Source organism: Schistocerca cancellata, chromosome 4 (genome assembly GCF_023864275.1).
Source record: "Schistocerca cancellata isolate TAMUIC-IGC-003103 chromosome 4, iqSchCanc2.1, whole genome shotgun sequence".
NCBI lineage: Eukaryota > Metazoa > Arthropoda > Insecta > Orthoptera > Acrididae > Schistocerca > Schistocerca cancellata.
Window position 1 is genome coordinate 201,473,274 of NC_064629.1, and position 16,078 is coordinate 201,489,351.

The following is a 16,078-nucleotide window of genomic DNA, read 5'->3' on the forward strand; positions in this document are numbered from 1 at the left end:
ACTATTCATCTATTGTGCTTAGATCTGCGGGTAGGATCTACTCACCAGCTTCAAGAGTTCTCTGCTGGGTGGTCAAGGCCAGATCATTTGCATAGATGAACTTCCTTGATTTTTGTTTCATGGAGGTCAGATGTATACAAGTTCAACAGGAATGGCGCCAGAACTGAGCCTTGAGCAAGAGCATTATCAAGTTTCCTCTGTCTGCTTAGTTGTTTGCCAAGGACTACTTGGTAGTATCTCTCAGACAGTATGTTGTTTTGAGCCTGATTGTGATTTGGCAGTGTATGACACTAGCGAGTTTGTACAACAGTCCTTGTCTCCATACAGTATCATAGGCATCCGTAAGATCACTAAAAGCCACTGACGTTTTAAGGCGACGTTGGAATCCAGCTTCTATGTGTGTAGTTAAGCTAAGCACTTGGTCTGCACAGCTTTTGTCTGAATTCTGCCTGTTCGATGGGAATAACTTTATGGATCTTTGGATCGATTCGGCTGAGGATGACTTTTTCCAAAAGCTTGTACGAGCAGATCAGGAGGACGATTTGACGATAGCTAGCAGTTTTGTTCGCTGGCTAACCCGGCTTCAGTATTGCTATGATTTTTGTTTTTTTGAAGGCTTTTGGCGCGTTCCCTGATAGCATAATATTAGCGAAGAAACTTGCAAGCCATCTACGACCCCTGTTTCCACAATTGATGAGGAACTCTGGATGTATCACATCAAATCCTGGAGCTTTGCCTTTTTTCATTTCTTTGATTGCTGCAATGTTCTCATCTACAGTGAAGTCTCTGGAGTACTCTGATTTGTTGTGTGCCCTCTGCTTCAGGTTTCTAAGGTTTTTCTTAACCATTCTTGTGTATGGCTTATGTGGTGGTGCTTTGGAGAGAGAACTTATTCTGTTCGCAATCTTGAATGCTGATACAATCCGATAGGTGACTGACATGAAATAGTGCTTAGTGTTAATAGCTCCGCGCTACGTCGATGTAATGTCTCACTGCAGTCTTCCACACTAAGATTGATAACTCGGTAGATTCAGTGAGTCTGGGGCGAAACGCTGAGTGCGGTTGCTTAAAAAGATGCGCCGCACAACCAGAGTCGTGGCCAGTGAGATCATGTGAACTTGCCGTCCTCTGGTATCAAGTATGCGTGGCGTCCCCAACATAGACAGTGAGAAGGGAGATAGAGTCCGCTCGGTGGGGCCCTCGTGTGACATTTAACTGTGCGTCACTCAGTAACGGGCCACCGGAGATCATGGGTCCCTTATGCCAAAATACTCAGAATATACAGAGTTATTACAAATGATTGAAGCGATTTCACAGCTCTACAGTAACTTTATTATTTGAGATATTTTTACAATGCTTTGCACACACATACAAAAACACAATAAGTTTTTTTAGGCATTCACAAATGTTCAATTTGTGCCCCTTTAATGATTCGGCAGACATCAAGCTGATAATCAAGTTCCTCCCACACTCGGCGCAGCATGTCCCCATCAATGAGTTCGAAAGCATCGTTGATGCGAGCTCGCAGTTCTGGCACGTTTCTTGATAGAGGAGGTTTAAACACTGAATCTTTCACATAACCCCACAGCAAGAAATCGCATGGGGTTAAGTTGGGAGAGCGTGGAGGCCATGACATGAATTGCTGATCATGATCTCCACCACGACCGATCCATCGGTTTTCCAATGTCCTGTTTAAGAAATGCCGAACATCATGATGGAAGTGCGGTGGAGCACCATCCTGTTGAAAGATGAAGTCGGCGCTGTCGGTCTCCAGTTGTGGCATGAGCCAATTTTCCAGCATGTCCAGATACACGTGTCCTGTAACGTTTTTTTCGCAGAAGAAAAAGGGGCTGTAAACTTTAAACCGTGAGATTGCACAAAACACGTTAACTTTTGGTGAATTGCGGATTTGCTGCATGAATGCGTGAGGATTCTCTACCGCCCAGATTCGCACATTGTGTCTTTTCACTTCACCATTACGAAAAAATGTTGCTTCATCACTGAAAACAAGTTTCGCACTGAACGCATCCTCTTCCATGAGCTGTTGCAACCGCGCCGAAAATTCAAACCGTTTGACTTCGTCATCGGGTGTCAGGGCGTGTAGCAATTGTAAACGGTAAGGCTTCTGCTTTAGCCTCTTCCGTAAGATTTTCCAAACCGTCGGCTGTGGTACGTTTAGCTCCCTGCTTGATTTATTCGTCGACTTCCACGGGCTACGCGTGAAACTTTCCCGCACGCGTTCAACCGTTTCTTCGCTCATTGCAGGCCGACCCGTTGATTTCCCCTTACAGAGGCATCCAGAAACTTTAAACTGCGCATACCGTCGCCGAATGGAGTTAGCAGTTGGTGGATCTTTGTTGAACTTCGTCCTGAAGTGTCGTTGCACTGTTATGACTGACTGACGTGAGTGCATTTCAAGCACGACATACGCTTTCTCGGCTCCTGTCGCCATTTTGTCTCACTGCGTTCTCGAGCGCTCTGGCGGCAGAAACCTGAAGTGCGGCTTCAGCCGAACAAAACTTTATGAGTTTTTCTACGTATCTGTAGTGTGTCGTGACCATATGTCAATGAATGGAGCTACAGTGAATTTATGAAATCGCTTCAATCATTTGTAATAGCCCTGTATACCTGAAAAACGTTAAGTTTGTCAGTGGAGTTCTGGTTCTCCCTGCATATACTATCTTGGTCCAACTGTGCTTCTCTTAGGTGTGACGGCACCTGGTTTTCATACAGCCCACCAGTCACTGAAAACTCTGCATCCAACCAGGGTGTGATTCTTGTCACGGCCACGAGACGTTTCTTCATACACACAGAAACACATTTGCAACATTTACTTTACAAACTCATCATTTCAGTAACAATAGCCACTCTTTTCTTGTCTATTCTTCGATGAACACGACTCACGGATGCTAGAATGCACGTTAGTCACGCGCAGGCGGGCTGTGAGCTGTGACGTCACTATCAACCCTCTCGCCACACCGCATTGGATTGAAAGCTTATACGCACATGGCACATTCATGTTTAGCTCATTTTCCGTGTTTTAATGTAATATAATTTTTGCTATTATTATTAGGCTTTATATTAGTGTATTTTTTTCTATGGTCGGTGAAATACTGGTACACTGCCTCCGAAGAACGTCATTCTCTTTGCCTGTAAATCTGCATTCTTTTGCCTAAGGTCTTTTACTTCTGTTTCCGTTATTTATAATTGTTGGCGTAAGCACGCATTGTCGCATTTACAGCGGTGTTCGTTTTCATGGTTAACATTTTGTCTAGTAGGAATTTCTTCATTAGTGAGTAATATGTGATTCTTGAGTTTCTCCCGGCGTATTTGATAATCAAAATATCCGCGGGTGTACTGCCGGTCTACAGTGTCCAACGGGCACAATATTTCGGCGATCATACATGTCGCCATCATCAGGTGAACTGACGGACTGAGCTCCTGTAAACGTGCCGGTACGGAGATCCGTACGCTATGGCTGCTCAGGGGGAACTGGGTTTGGTCGCGACGGCGGCAGATTTAAATACCCTCCGCCCGCGGCGCACTCCCTCCGCCGTCCGCGCCCCGCGCCACGGTCGCGCGGTGGAACAGAATGCGACGGCGTCTGATATGACGTCGGTGTGATGGCTCTGTCCGCCGTGGTCGTCACAACTATACGTTTGCTCGATTTACTCTTGATTAACCCAATCGCTGGTTCCCAAGCCTTGCTAAGATTATAGCCACAGCCACGGTTTATGAGGTCGTCATTGGTGCGAATTTCGATGGCCTCTCTAACAACGCTGTCCCAGTATCTCGACGTCTGCACCAGAATCCTCGTGCGTTCATACTCCATAGCGTGATTTTCCGACAAACAATGTTCAGCGACCGCCGACTTGCTCGGTTACATCAGTCGAGTGTGCCTCTGGTGTTCACGGCGTCAATCCTCGACGGTACGCATCGTCTGACCAATATACGACTTGCCACATTGATACGGAATCTGGTACACGCCGGCCTTCCTCAAACCGACGTCATCTTTGGCGCTCCCAACCAGTGCAAGAGTTTTATTCGGAGGACAAAACACAGTTCCGACCCGGTGTTTCTTCAAAATGCGGGCGATTTTCCCCGACAGTGCACCTGTATATGGAATAAACGCAGTGCTTACCTCCTCCCTCGTGATTTCATCCATCTCCACAGGTTGTGCCGTAGTGGTTGGGTGGAGAGAGCACCTTGAATCTGCCACTCTGAGTACCCATTTTTTCGAAATACAGTTCTCAGATGTTCCAATTCCTGGGTTAGACTCTCTGCGTCAGAGATATACTCTTATTTACGGTACTTTGCTTTCGTGCCCAAAGGTTTCTCTCATTAATAGGCTCATTACCACGCCATAAATCATCACCGGAGGATGGTACATTTAGAGTTGGAACAGCATCCATCTTCAATCTGCGTTTCGCACTAATATTCAACAGTTCACTTTTCAAATCCCTTTCATAATCCCAATCAGTATAATGTATTGGGCAGACACGAGCATTTTCAACTGCAAACGAATCTGTATGTTTACAAGGATTTATACATTTGTGTTTCATCTAATTGTTTTTATGAAATATATGAAAAGTAATTCCTAACTTACTTATTTGTCTGCTGTGATTAGTACAACTGTCGATCACACATCAAACCATTATTTTTCACTTAAAAACTTACCCTTTAAAGTCCTTCAGTATACTGATAATTACCGTGTAATTCTGTACTCGATCTCCTGTCACTAACAAAAATTCACACTGCCGTAAACAACCTTGTTTTCGCACGTAAACGTAATTATAACACAGTTCGTTACCGCAATATCGGGCTACTGAGCGCTAGTTGGGTTTACTGTGAGCTGCGATGACAGCGGCTCGGCTTGCTACTGCGCATACACCTCGTGATCCCGATGTTAACAGACGGGACATTACAACTGGTTTGAAGAGCTGCACTGTACCTGTGTTAGGACTGAATACCACAGCAGTAACAATACTCTGCTTAGAATCTACTGTTGTGGTTTACATCCATTTGATTTGTATGTTTCATTGACAGTGTTACAATTTTCATGACCTGTTGTGTATCAGCCGGCCGTTGTGGCCGAGCGGTTCTAGGCGCTTCAGTCCGGAACCGCGCTGCTGCTACGGTCGCAGGTTCGAATCCTGCCTCGGGCATGGATGTGTGTATGTTCTTAGGTTAGTTAGGTTTAAGTAGTTCTAAGTCTAGGGGACTGATGACCTCAGATGTAAGTCCCATAGTGCTTAGAGCCATTTGAACCATTTTGTAGTGTATCATACTTAATGCATGGCGAGTAGCACATACACACACTGACGCTAACTTAGCTGGCTATGTTTTTATGTTCCAGCATTTATTTGAATACAGCGAGAGGTGGGACTCCAGCGAGCAGCCCTCTAGATTCTCCAGATCCTCCTACGACTCTCTCCGTCGGCACGTTGGACTCTCTGTCATATAAACAACAGGTCTGTTCCTAATCATTACTTTTTAATTACTTGCAATACAACCGATCGATAAGAAACCGATTTGTGTTATTACTGGAATAAATATCAGAATCCAAAATGAAACTTTCGCTCTGCAGTAGCTTCTTCCTTGAGATCAACCGCTGGCCGAAGTGGCCGTGCGGTTCTAGGCGCTACAGTCTGGAACCGAGCGACCGCTACGGTTCGAGTCCTGCCTCGGGCATGGATGTGTGTGATGTCCTTAGTTCTAAGTTTTAGGCGACTGATGACCTCAGAAGTTAAGGCGCATAGTGCTCAGAGCCATTTGGAAAATTTTGAAATTAACCTTCCAAAAGCATTACAATCGAGTGCTCATAGTGGGCTCGACACTGGCCATTTGAATTCTACAGGCAACGACCATCATCACACGCCTCAAGACTATAAGTTTGAATGGCAGGAAAACGGAGAAACGATACTGTGAAATATGCATTTTTAGTTGGGCTGTGAGCATATTTATATGCTCAGGGCGTTCTGCAGCCCCATTCCCTGCTACTTGAGCGTGGTACGCTTAATGTTATTGCGTAGTGCCCACACTGCTTGCGACAAAGACAGACGCTACAGAATGAGGAAATTTCTTGACCTAAGAAATCTACAGACTTATCTGTGGTGTATTGCTGCAACTAATGAGTACTTTTGGAGGCGGTCGATCAGATACTACAACACACACCCACACAATTTATTAGTAATTTATTAAAGCTTGAGCATGGTAACTATTTAAATTTGTATACAAATATGATGCTGTCGCTTTGATAACATTAGCGTGCCGCGCGGGATTAGCCGAGCGGTTTGAGACGCTGCAGTCATGGACTGTGTGGCTGGTCCCGGCGGAGGTTCGAATCCTCCCTCGGGCATGGGTGTGTGTGTTTGTACTTACGATAGTTTAGGATAAGTAGTGTGTAAGCTTGGAGACCGATGACCTTAGCAGTTAAGTCCCATAAGATTTGACATACATCTGATATGAACATTAGCGCTTTGTTCATTGCACAGTTATAGTTTCACATCAGAGTACATTTGTCTATAAGTAGATATACAGGGTGATTCAAAAAGAATACCACAACTTTAAAAATGTGTATTTAATGAAAGAAACATAATATAACCTTCTGTTATACATCATTACAAAGAGTATTTAAAAAGGTGTTTTTCACTCAAAAACAAGTTCAGAGATGTTCAATACGGCCCCCTCCAGACACTCGAGCAATATCAACCCGATACTCCAACTCGTTCCACACTCTCTGTAGCATATCAGGCGTAACAGTTTGGATAGCTGCTGTTATTTCTCGTTTCAAATCATCAATGGTGGCTGGGAGAGGTGGCCGAAACACCATATCCTTAACATACCCCCATAAGAAAAAATCGCAGGGGGTAAGATCAGGGCTTCTTGGAGGCCAGTGATGAAGTGCTCTGTCACGGGCTGCCTGGCGGCCGATCCATCGCCTCGGGTAGTTGACGTTCAGGTAAACTGTTTATACCAACGTTTAATACACCACCTATCAGGAGGTTTAACACCATACTTCGTTCGAAATGCACGCTGAACAACTGTCGTCGATTCACTTCTGCCGTACTCAATAACACAAAAAGCTTTCTGTTGAGCGGTCGCCATCTTAGCATCAACTGACGCTGACGCCTAGTCAACAGCGCCTCAAGCGAACAAATGTACAACTGAATGAAACTTTATAGCTCCATTAATTCGCCGACAGATAGTTCTTAGCTCTGCCTTTTGTCGTTGCAGAGTTTTAAATTCCTAAAGTTGTGGTATTCTTTTTGAATCACAGGACTGCGTTCACAATGACATCGACAACGGCCGTCAGGCACCGTCGTAATACTAGAGCCCGTGTTGCCCGGCAGCCTCGTTCAGCGGGTAAGTCCCGCTCAAGGTCACCCGCCTAGACGGCGGCGCACACAGCCAGAGTGCCCCAGACAGCAACATGGAGCAAACGCACACAGCCATGATGCAGCTGCAGGTTCATTCGACTCGAGGCAGCCGCACTGTGTATACAGCCATGCCGTACCGACGCAGAAGATATTCAAGGAGGAGCAGAATGCCTGTCTACAAGAGTGTGGATAGCTTTTCTATTACACCAAATGAAACAGCTCAACAAGAACTTCTTCAAGGACCTATTACATTTATCGGTTGCAAGATTCAATTTTCTTGTACAACTACATAGGTTGTTAGTGGCAATTCGTGGTTGACTATTGCTTTAGTACGAGGAGGTGATTCAGTACTAGGAGGACTTGAGAGCTACAACGAGAGAGATATAATATCTTTTCGTACTTTTGCAAAGAACACCACTAATCTTGGACCATATATTTAGTCTCTCATTAGCATTTATCTTCCTCCTGTTCCTTGTATACAATGAAAATGGCTTGTCTGTGGTTACTACACAAGTTCCATAATTACGGTTAGGAGGTTGCCAGATAACATAGGCCGATAGCGTTGACATAGTACGTCCGATTTCCTTCGTCAGTTTCTGGCAATGTCAAGGAGGTTAGGTTAGTCTAGAATCTATTCTATGTATGAAGTAGGTTAAATTTTAACCTCTAGCATAGGGTGGATACAAGGATACCTCTGTGCTTGGTTACGAACGCTGTATAGCAGCTTTTGCTGTTAAAAAGACGACGAATGCATGTGAATGAGCTTTCCTGTCTCGTAAAGCGAGTACTATACAAAAAAGTCATCAGTTATCAGAATAACCAGACAAGTTTCACAAATACATGTGATGACTGGAGAAACGCTCTGTTAAATTCTCGAGACAATTAGTGGTGACCTTGAAAAGCAACTTATAAACACTCTGTTGAGCTGTATTTATTTAAATTTGTGCAGACGTATCTCAATTAACCGTCAATGACTGTCATTTAGCACAAGAGTGAAAGACAAGAATAAAGTGCAGCATAAGATATTCTGAAAACCTAAAGCACTTAAAAATGGAAATACATACCGTACACCACATTTCCAAACCACTTCATAGTAACAGAATCACTACCCTACTGGCATAAAACGCCAGTAAGCAGTAATAATAATTTGTAGACAACTAATGACAACCTTCCACAAAAGTGATCCAGCACATTAGCTATAAGCATATAAGATATGCTCCCCTGTTTACTTGAACAAATTAATTTTTGAGGTTATAATCTATCCCTAAAATTTCCAATAAAGATTACGCCTATTTGAGGTTTTGAAGTAACCTGCAGTTTCACCCAATAGATGGCGAACTATATTTCGGCCGGCCGGGGTGGCCGAGCGGTTCTAGGCGCTACAGTCTGGAACCACGTGACCGCTACGGTCGCAGGTTCGAATCCTGCCTCGGGCATGGATGTCTGTGATGTCCTTAGGTTAGTTAGGTTTAAGTAGTTCTAAGATCTAAGGGGACTCATGGTCTTAGAAGTTAAGTCCCATAGTGCTCAGAGCCATTTGAACCATTTTTGAACTATATTTCGACTGTGATATTTTCGTCCTCTAGATGCCACAAACACAATATTTCGTGGACTAAACTTATTAGTTTCTGAAATTTTAAAATAAATAATTTACGTACTACAGGAAAATTAAAGAGACCTTTGGAAAACAGAGAACCACTCTATGAATACCAAAAGCTCAGACAGAAAATCAGTCCTAAGCAAAGGCCAGCCGGAGTGGCCGTGCGGTTCTAGGTGCTACCATCTGGAACCGAGCGACCGCTACGGTCACAGGTTCGAATCCTGCCTCTGGCATGGATATGTGTGTGTGTGTGTGTGTGTGTGTGTGTGTGTGTGTGTGTGTGTGACGTCCTTAGGTTAGTTAGGTTTAATTAGTTCTAAGTTCTAGGCGACTGATGACCTCTGAAGTTAAGTCGCATAGTGCTCAGAGCCATATGAACCTAAGCAAAGACGGGAAAGCAGAAAGATGAAAGGAGTATACAGAGGGTCTATACAAAGGCGATGTACTTGAGGGCAATACTATGGAAATAGAAGAGGACGTAGACGAAGATGAGATGGGAGATATGATACTGCGTAAAGAATTTGACAGAGCACTGGAAGAGCTAAGTCAAAAAAAGGCCCCGGAAATAGACAACATTACATTAGAATTACTGATAGCCTTGAGAGAGCCAGCCATAATAAAACTACCGTCTGGTGAGCAAGATGTATGAGACAGGCGAAACACCCTAAGACTTCAAGAAGAATGTAATAATTCCAATCCCAAAGACAGCAGGTGTCGACAGGTGTGCAAATTACCGAACTATCAGTTTAATAAGTCACGGTTGCAAAATACTAACACGAATTCTTTACAAACGACTGGAAAAACTGGTAGAAGCCGAACTCGGGGAAGATCAGTTTTGATTCCGTAGAAATGTTGGAAAACGAGAGGCCATACTGACCCTACGACTTGTCTTAGAAGATAGATTAAGGAACGGCAAACCTACGTTACTAACATTTGTAGAGTTGGAGAAAGCTTTTGACAATGTTAACTCGAATACACTCTTTAAAAATCTGAATGTGGCAGGGGTAAAATACAGGGAGCGAAAGGCTATTTACAATTTGTACGGAAACAAGACGGCAGTTATAAGAGTCGAGGGGCATAAAAGGGAAGCAATGGCTGAGAAGGGAGTGCGACAGTGTTGTAGCCTATCCTCGATGTTATTCAATCTGCATATTGAGCAAGCACTAAAGCAAAATAAAGAAAATTTTGGAGTAGGAATTAAAATCCATGGAGAAGAAATAAAACTTTGAGGTTTGCCGATGACATTGCAATTCTGTCAGAGACAGCAAAGGACCTGGAAGAGCAGTTGGACAGAATGGACAGTGTCTTGAAAGGAGGATATAAGATGAACATCAACAAAAGCAAAACAAGAATAATGGATTGTAGTAGAATGAAGTCAGGTGATGCTGAGGGAATTAGGTTAGGAAATGAGACACTTAAAGTAGTAGGTGAGTTTTGCTATTTGGGGAGCAAAATAACTGATGATGGTCGTAGTAGAGAGGATATAAAATGTAGACTATCTATGGCAAGGAAAGCGTTTCTGAAGAAGAGCAATTTGTTAACATCGAGTATAGATTTAAGTGTCAGGAAGTCTTTTTTGAAGGTATTTGTATGGAGTGTAGTCGTGTATGGAAGTCAAACATGGACGATAAATAGTTTAGACAAGAAGAGAATAGAAGCTTTCGAAATGTGGTGCTACAGAAGAAGCCTGAAGATTAGATGGGTACATCACGTAACTAATGAGGAGGTACTGAACAGAACTGGGGAGAAGAGGAAATTGTGATATAACCTGACTAAAAGAAGGGACCGTTTGGTATAACATGTTCTGCGGCATCAACGGATCACCAATTTAGTATTGCAGAGAATCGTAGAGGGTAAAAATCGTAGAGGTAGACCAAGAGATGAATGCACTAAACAGATTCAGAAGGATGTAGATTGCAGTAGTTACTCGGAGATGAAGAAGCTTGCACAGGATAGGGTAGCATGGAGAGCTGCATCAAACAAGTCTCTGGACTGAAGACCACAAAAACAACTACATCGTGTGTTATGCATACATCAAAAAAAGTCACCTAGGTTTCGAGAGTTCCGCAACCTGTACAGAAAATTGGAATAGAAGTCAACATACACTCCTGGAAATGGAAAAAAGAACACATTGACACCGGTGTGTCAGACCCACCATACTTGCTCCGGACACTGCGAGAGGGCGGTACAAGCAATGATCACACGCACGGCACAGCGGACACACCAGGAACCGCGGTGTTGGCCGTCGAATGGCGCTAGCTGTGCAGCATTTGTGCACCGCCGCCGTCAGTGTCAGCCAGTTTGCCGTGGCATACGGAGCTCCATCGCAGTCTTTAACACTGGTAGCATGCCGCGACAGCGTGGACGTGAACCGTATGTGCAGTTGACGGACTTTGAGCGAGGGCGTATAGTGGGCATGCGGGAGGCCGGGTGGACGTACCGCCGAATTGCTCAACATGTGGGGCGTAAGGTCTCCACAGTACATCGATGTTGTCGCCAGTGGTCAGCGGAAGGTGCACGTGCCCGTCGACCTGGGACCGGACCGCAGCGACGCACGGATGCACGCCGAGACCGTAGGATCCTACGCAGTGCCGTAGGGGACCGCACCGCCACTTCCCAGCAAATTAGGGACATTGTTGCTCCTGGGGTATCGGCGAGGACCATTCGCAACCGTCTCCATGAAGCTGGGCTACGGTCCCGCACACCGTTAGGCCGTCTTCCGCTCACGCCTCAACATCGTGCAGCCCGCCTCCAGTGGTGTCGCGACAGGCGTGAATGGAGGGACGAATGGAGACGTATCGTCTTCAGCGATGAGAGTCGCTTCTGCCTTGGTGCCAATGATGGTCGTATGCGTGTTTGGCGCCGTGCAGGTGAGCGCCAAAATCAGGAGTGCATACGACCGAGGCACACAGGGCCAACACCCGGCATCATGGTGTGGGGAGCGATCTCCTACACTGGCCTTACACCACTGGTGATCGTCGAGGGGACACTGAATAGTGAACGGTACATCCAAACCGTCATCGAACCCATCCTTCTACCATTCCTAGACCGGCAAGGGAACTTGCTGTTCCAACAGGACAATGCACGTCCGCATGTATCCCGTGCCACCCAACGTGCTCTAGAAGGTGTAAGTCAACTACCCTGGCCAGCAAGATCTCCGGATCTGTCCCCCATTGAGCATGTTTGGGACTGGATGAAGCGTCGTCTCACGCGGTCTGCACGTCCAGCACGAACGCTGGTCCAACTGAGGCGACAGGTGGAAATGGCATGGCAAGCCGTTCCACAGGACTACATCCAGCATCTCTACGATCGTCTCCATGGGAGAATAGCAGCCTGCATTGCTGCGAAAGGTGGATATACACTGTACTAGTGCCGACATTGTGCATGCTCTGTTGCCTGTGTCTATGTGCCTGTGGTTCTGTCAGTGTGATCATGTGATGTATCTGACCCCAGGAATGTGTCAATAAAGTTTCCCCTTCCTGGGACAATGAATTCACGGTGTTCTTATATCAATTTCTAGGAGTGTAAACATCATTTCCGCCCTTTTTTTGCTCATGAAAACCACACATTGCACGTTGTACCACCATACAGCGAGACATTCAGAGGTGGTGGTCCAGATTGCTTTACACACCGGTAACTCTAATACCCAGTAGCACGTCCTCTTGCACTGATGCATGCCTGTATTCATCTTGGCATACTCTCCACAAGTTCATCAAGGCACTGTTGGCCCAGGTTGTCCCACTCCTCAACGGCCATTTGGCGTAGATCCCTCAGAGTGATTGGTGGGGCACGTCGTACATATTTGAAATTTATCCTAGGCATGTTCGATATGGTTCATGTCTGGAGAACATGCTGGCCACTCTAGTCGAGCGATGTCGTTATCCGGAAGGAAGTCATTCATAAGATGTGCACGATGGAGCCACGCATTGACGTCCATGAAGACGAATGCCTCGCCAATATGCTGCCGATATGGTTGCACAATCGGTCGGAGGATGCATTCGCGTTTCCTACAGCCGTTTCGGCGCCTTCCATGACTACCATCGGCGTACATCGGCCCCACATAATGCCACCCCAAAACAGCAGAGAACCTCCACCTTGTTGCACTCGCTGGACAGTGTGTCTAAGACGTTCAGCCTGACCGGGCTGCCTCCAAGCACGTCTTCGACGATTGTCTGGTTGAAGGAATATGCGACACTCATCGGTGAAGATAACGTGATGCCAATCCTGAGCGGTCCATTCGGCATGTTGTTGGACCCATCTGTACCGCGCTGCCTGGTGTCGTGGTTACAGAGGTGGACCTCGCCACGGACGTCTGGAGTGAAGTTGCGGATCATGCAGCCTAATGCGCACAGTATGAGTCGTAACATGAAGTCCTATGGCTGCACGAATAGCATTATTCAACATGGTGGCGTTGTTGTCAGGGTTCTTCCGAGCCATAATCCGTAGGCAGCGGTGATCCACTGCAGTTGTAGCCCTTGGGCGGGCTGAGCGAGGCCTGTCTCTCTGCGTCTCCTCCATATCCGAATAACATCGCTTTGGTTCACCCCGAGATGCCTGGACACTTTCCTTGTTGAGAGCCCTTCCTGGCACAAAGTAACAATGCGGACGCAATCAAACCGCGGTATTGACCGTCTAGGCATTGTTGAACTACAGACAACACGAGCCGTGTACCTCCTTACTGGCGGAATGACTGGAACTGATCGGCTGACGGACCCCCTCCGCTTAATAGGCACGGCTCATGCATGGTTGTTTACATCTTTGGGCAGGTTTAGTAACATCTCTGAACAGTCAAAGGGACTGTGTTTGTGATACAATATCCCCAGTCAACGTCTATCTTCAGGTGTTCTGGGAACCGGGGTGATGCAAAACTTTTTGATGTGTGTATTTAGCTCTGTTATCAACAATGAATAATAAAGTTAATGATAATGTAAGAGTACTGAAAAATCAGTCACACTGTGTCGGGTTTCTTTGGATCACATAACTTTATTTGAACCAAGAGTTATTACTGGTGCTTGTGACATATTTGTATAACACTGGCGACGGGTTAATGATGGCCACAAATCAAGAACTGAACGAAAAGCACAACGTCTAATCATGTTAAAATTTAATGTTCTGATTGGGAATAAATTTACTGAACGGTGTACCAAAAACTTAATCGCGAACAGGAACGTTCACTTTCCAAATGTGACTTGGGTTTCCAATACACAGCCCACAAAACACTTTCTTTCCCCGTCATGTATCGTCTCCTACGCTACAGTCGTGAAGGTAATCTAAGGGAGGGAAGTCGTGTGCGCCATCTGTCTGTCAACGGTGCAAACTTGGCTCTGCGTGGTATCGTAATTTTTGTGTTAGCTCGTCCTATCCCCTGAGGCAATACCTGGGGACGAGCGCAGTATTCACACTAAACGAGCGTGGATATCCAACCCACTGTCGTCAATCCGCCGGGTGGTTTTGATCTGGGCTTACCCCACTTCCCTATCTCGCGAGCTAGCTCGCAGCGCGTTACACTCTACAAGCAGTTTCGTATTCATTGCTTAACATTAAACGTAATTTTGACATAACTGTTAAACTTCACAGACCCGGCGCCTCGACACACAATTAAATAACAATACTGAAGAACGATCAAAGAGAATGTCTGGGTTCATTAAATAGCTATCGTAAGAAGTACTGCATGATCGAGGCAGAACATAACAGCTCTTGGCTGCAGTCCACACCCGTAGTGGCACGGCTTTCCACTTACGAGGAAAACTCCCCATCGCACCCCTCTCAGATTTACTTACACTACTAGCCATTAAAATTGCTACACCACGAAGATGACGTGCTACAGACGCGAAATTTAACCGACAGGAAGAAGATGCTGTGATATGCAAATGATTAGCTTTTCAGAGCATTCACACAAGGTTGGCGCCGGTGGCGACACCTACAACGTGCTGACATGAGGAAGGTTTCCAACCGATTTCTCATACACAAACAGCACTTGACCGGCGTTGCCTGGAGAAACGTTGTTGTGATGCCTCGTGTAAGGAGGAGAAATGCGTACCATCACGTTTCCGACTTTGATAAAGGTCGGATTGTAGCCTATCGCGATTACGGTTTATCGTATCGCGACATTGCTGCTCGCGTTGGTCGAGATCCAACGACTGTTACCAGAATATGGAATCGGTGGGTTCAGGAGGGTAATACGGAACGCCGTGCTGGATCCCAACGGCCTCGTATCACTCGCATTCGAGATGACAGGCATCTTATCCGCATGGCTGTAACGGATCGTGCAGCCACGTCTCGATCCCTGAGTCAACAGATGGGGACGTTTGCTAGACAACAGCCATCTGCACGAACAGCTCGACGACGTTTGCAGCAGCATGCACTATCAGCTCGGAGGCGATGGCTGCGGTTACCCTTGACGCTGCATCACACACAGGAGCGCCTGCGATGGTGTACTCAACGACCAACCTGGGTGCACGAATGGCAAAACGTCATTTTTTCGGATGAATCCAGGTTCTGTTTACAGCATCATGATGGTCGCATCCGTTTTTGGCGACATCGCGGTGAATGTACATTGGAAGCGTGTATTCGTCACGCCATACAGGCGTATCACCCGGCGTGATGGTATGGGGTGCCATTGGTTACACGTCTCGGTCAGCTCTTGTTCGCATTGACGGCACTTTGAACAGTGGACGTTACATTTCAGATGTGTTACGACCCGTGGCTCTACCCTTCATTCGATCCCTGTGAAGCTCTACATTTCAGCAGGATAATCCACGACCGCATGTTGCAGGTCCTGTACGGTCCTTTCTGGATACAGAAAATGTTCGACTGCTGCCCTGGCCAGCACATTCTCCAGATCTCTCACCAAATGAAAACGTCTGGTCAATGGTGACCAAGCAATTGGCTCGTCACAATACGCCAGTCACTACTCTTGATGAACTGTGGTATCTTGATGAAGCTGCATGGGCAGCTGTACCTGTACACGTCATCCAAGCTCTCTTTGACTCAATGCCCAGGCGTATCAAGGCCGTTATTACGACCAGAGGTGGTTGTTCTGGGTATTGATTTCTCAGGATCTATGCACCCAAATTGCGTGAAAATCTAATCACATGTC

The 16,078-nt window shown here is 46.0% G+C and overlaps 1 protein-coding gene across 1 annotated transcript in view; it reads left to right on the forward strand.

Annotated features, from left to right (window-relative positions):
- Positions 1-16,078, forward strand: part of LOC126183531 (uncharacterized) — a 1,031,760-nt gene that overhangs the window by 695,010 nt on the left and 320,672 nt on the right. The window contains exon 15 of the mRNA XM_049925600.1: positions 5,357-5,471. Within this exon, the coding sequence (XP_049781557.1) occupies positions 5,357-5,471 (115 nt within the window). The remainder of the gene's footprint in view (positions 1-5,356; positions 5,472-16,078) is intronic.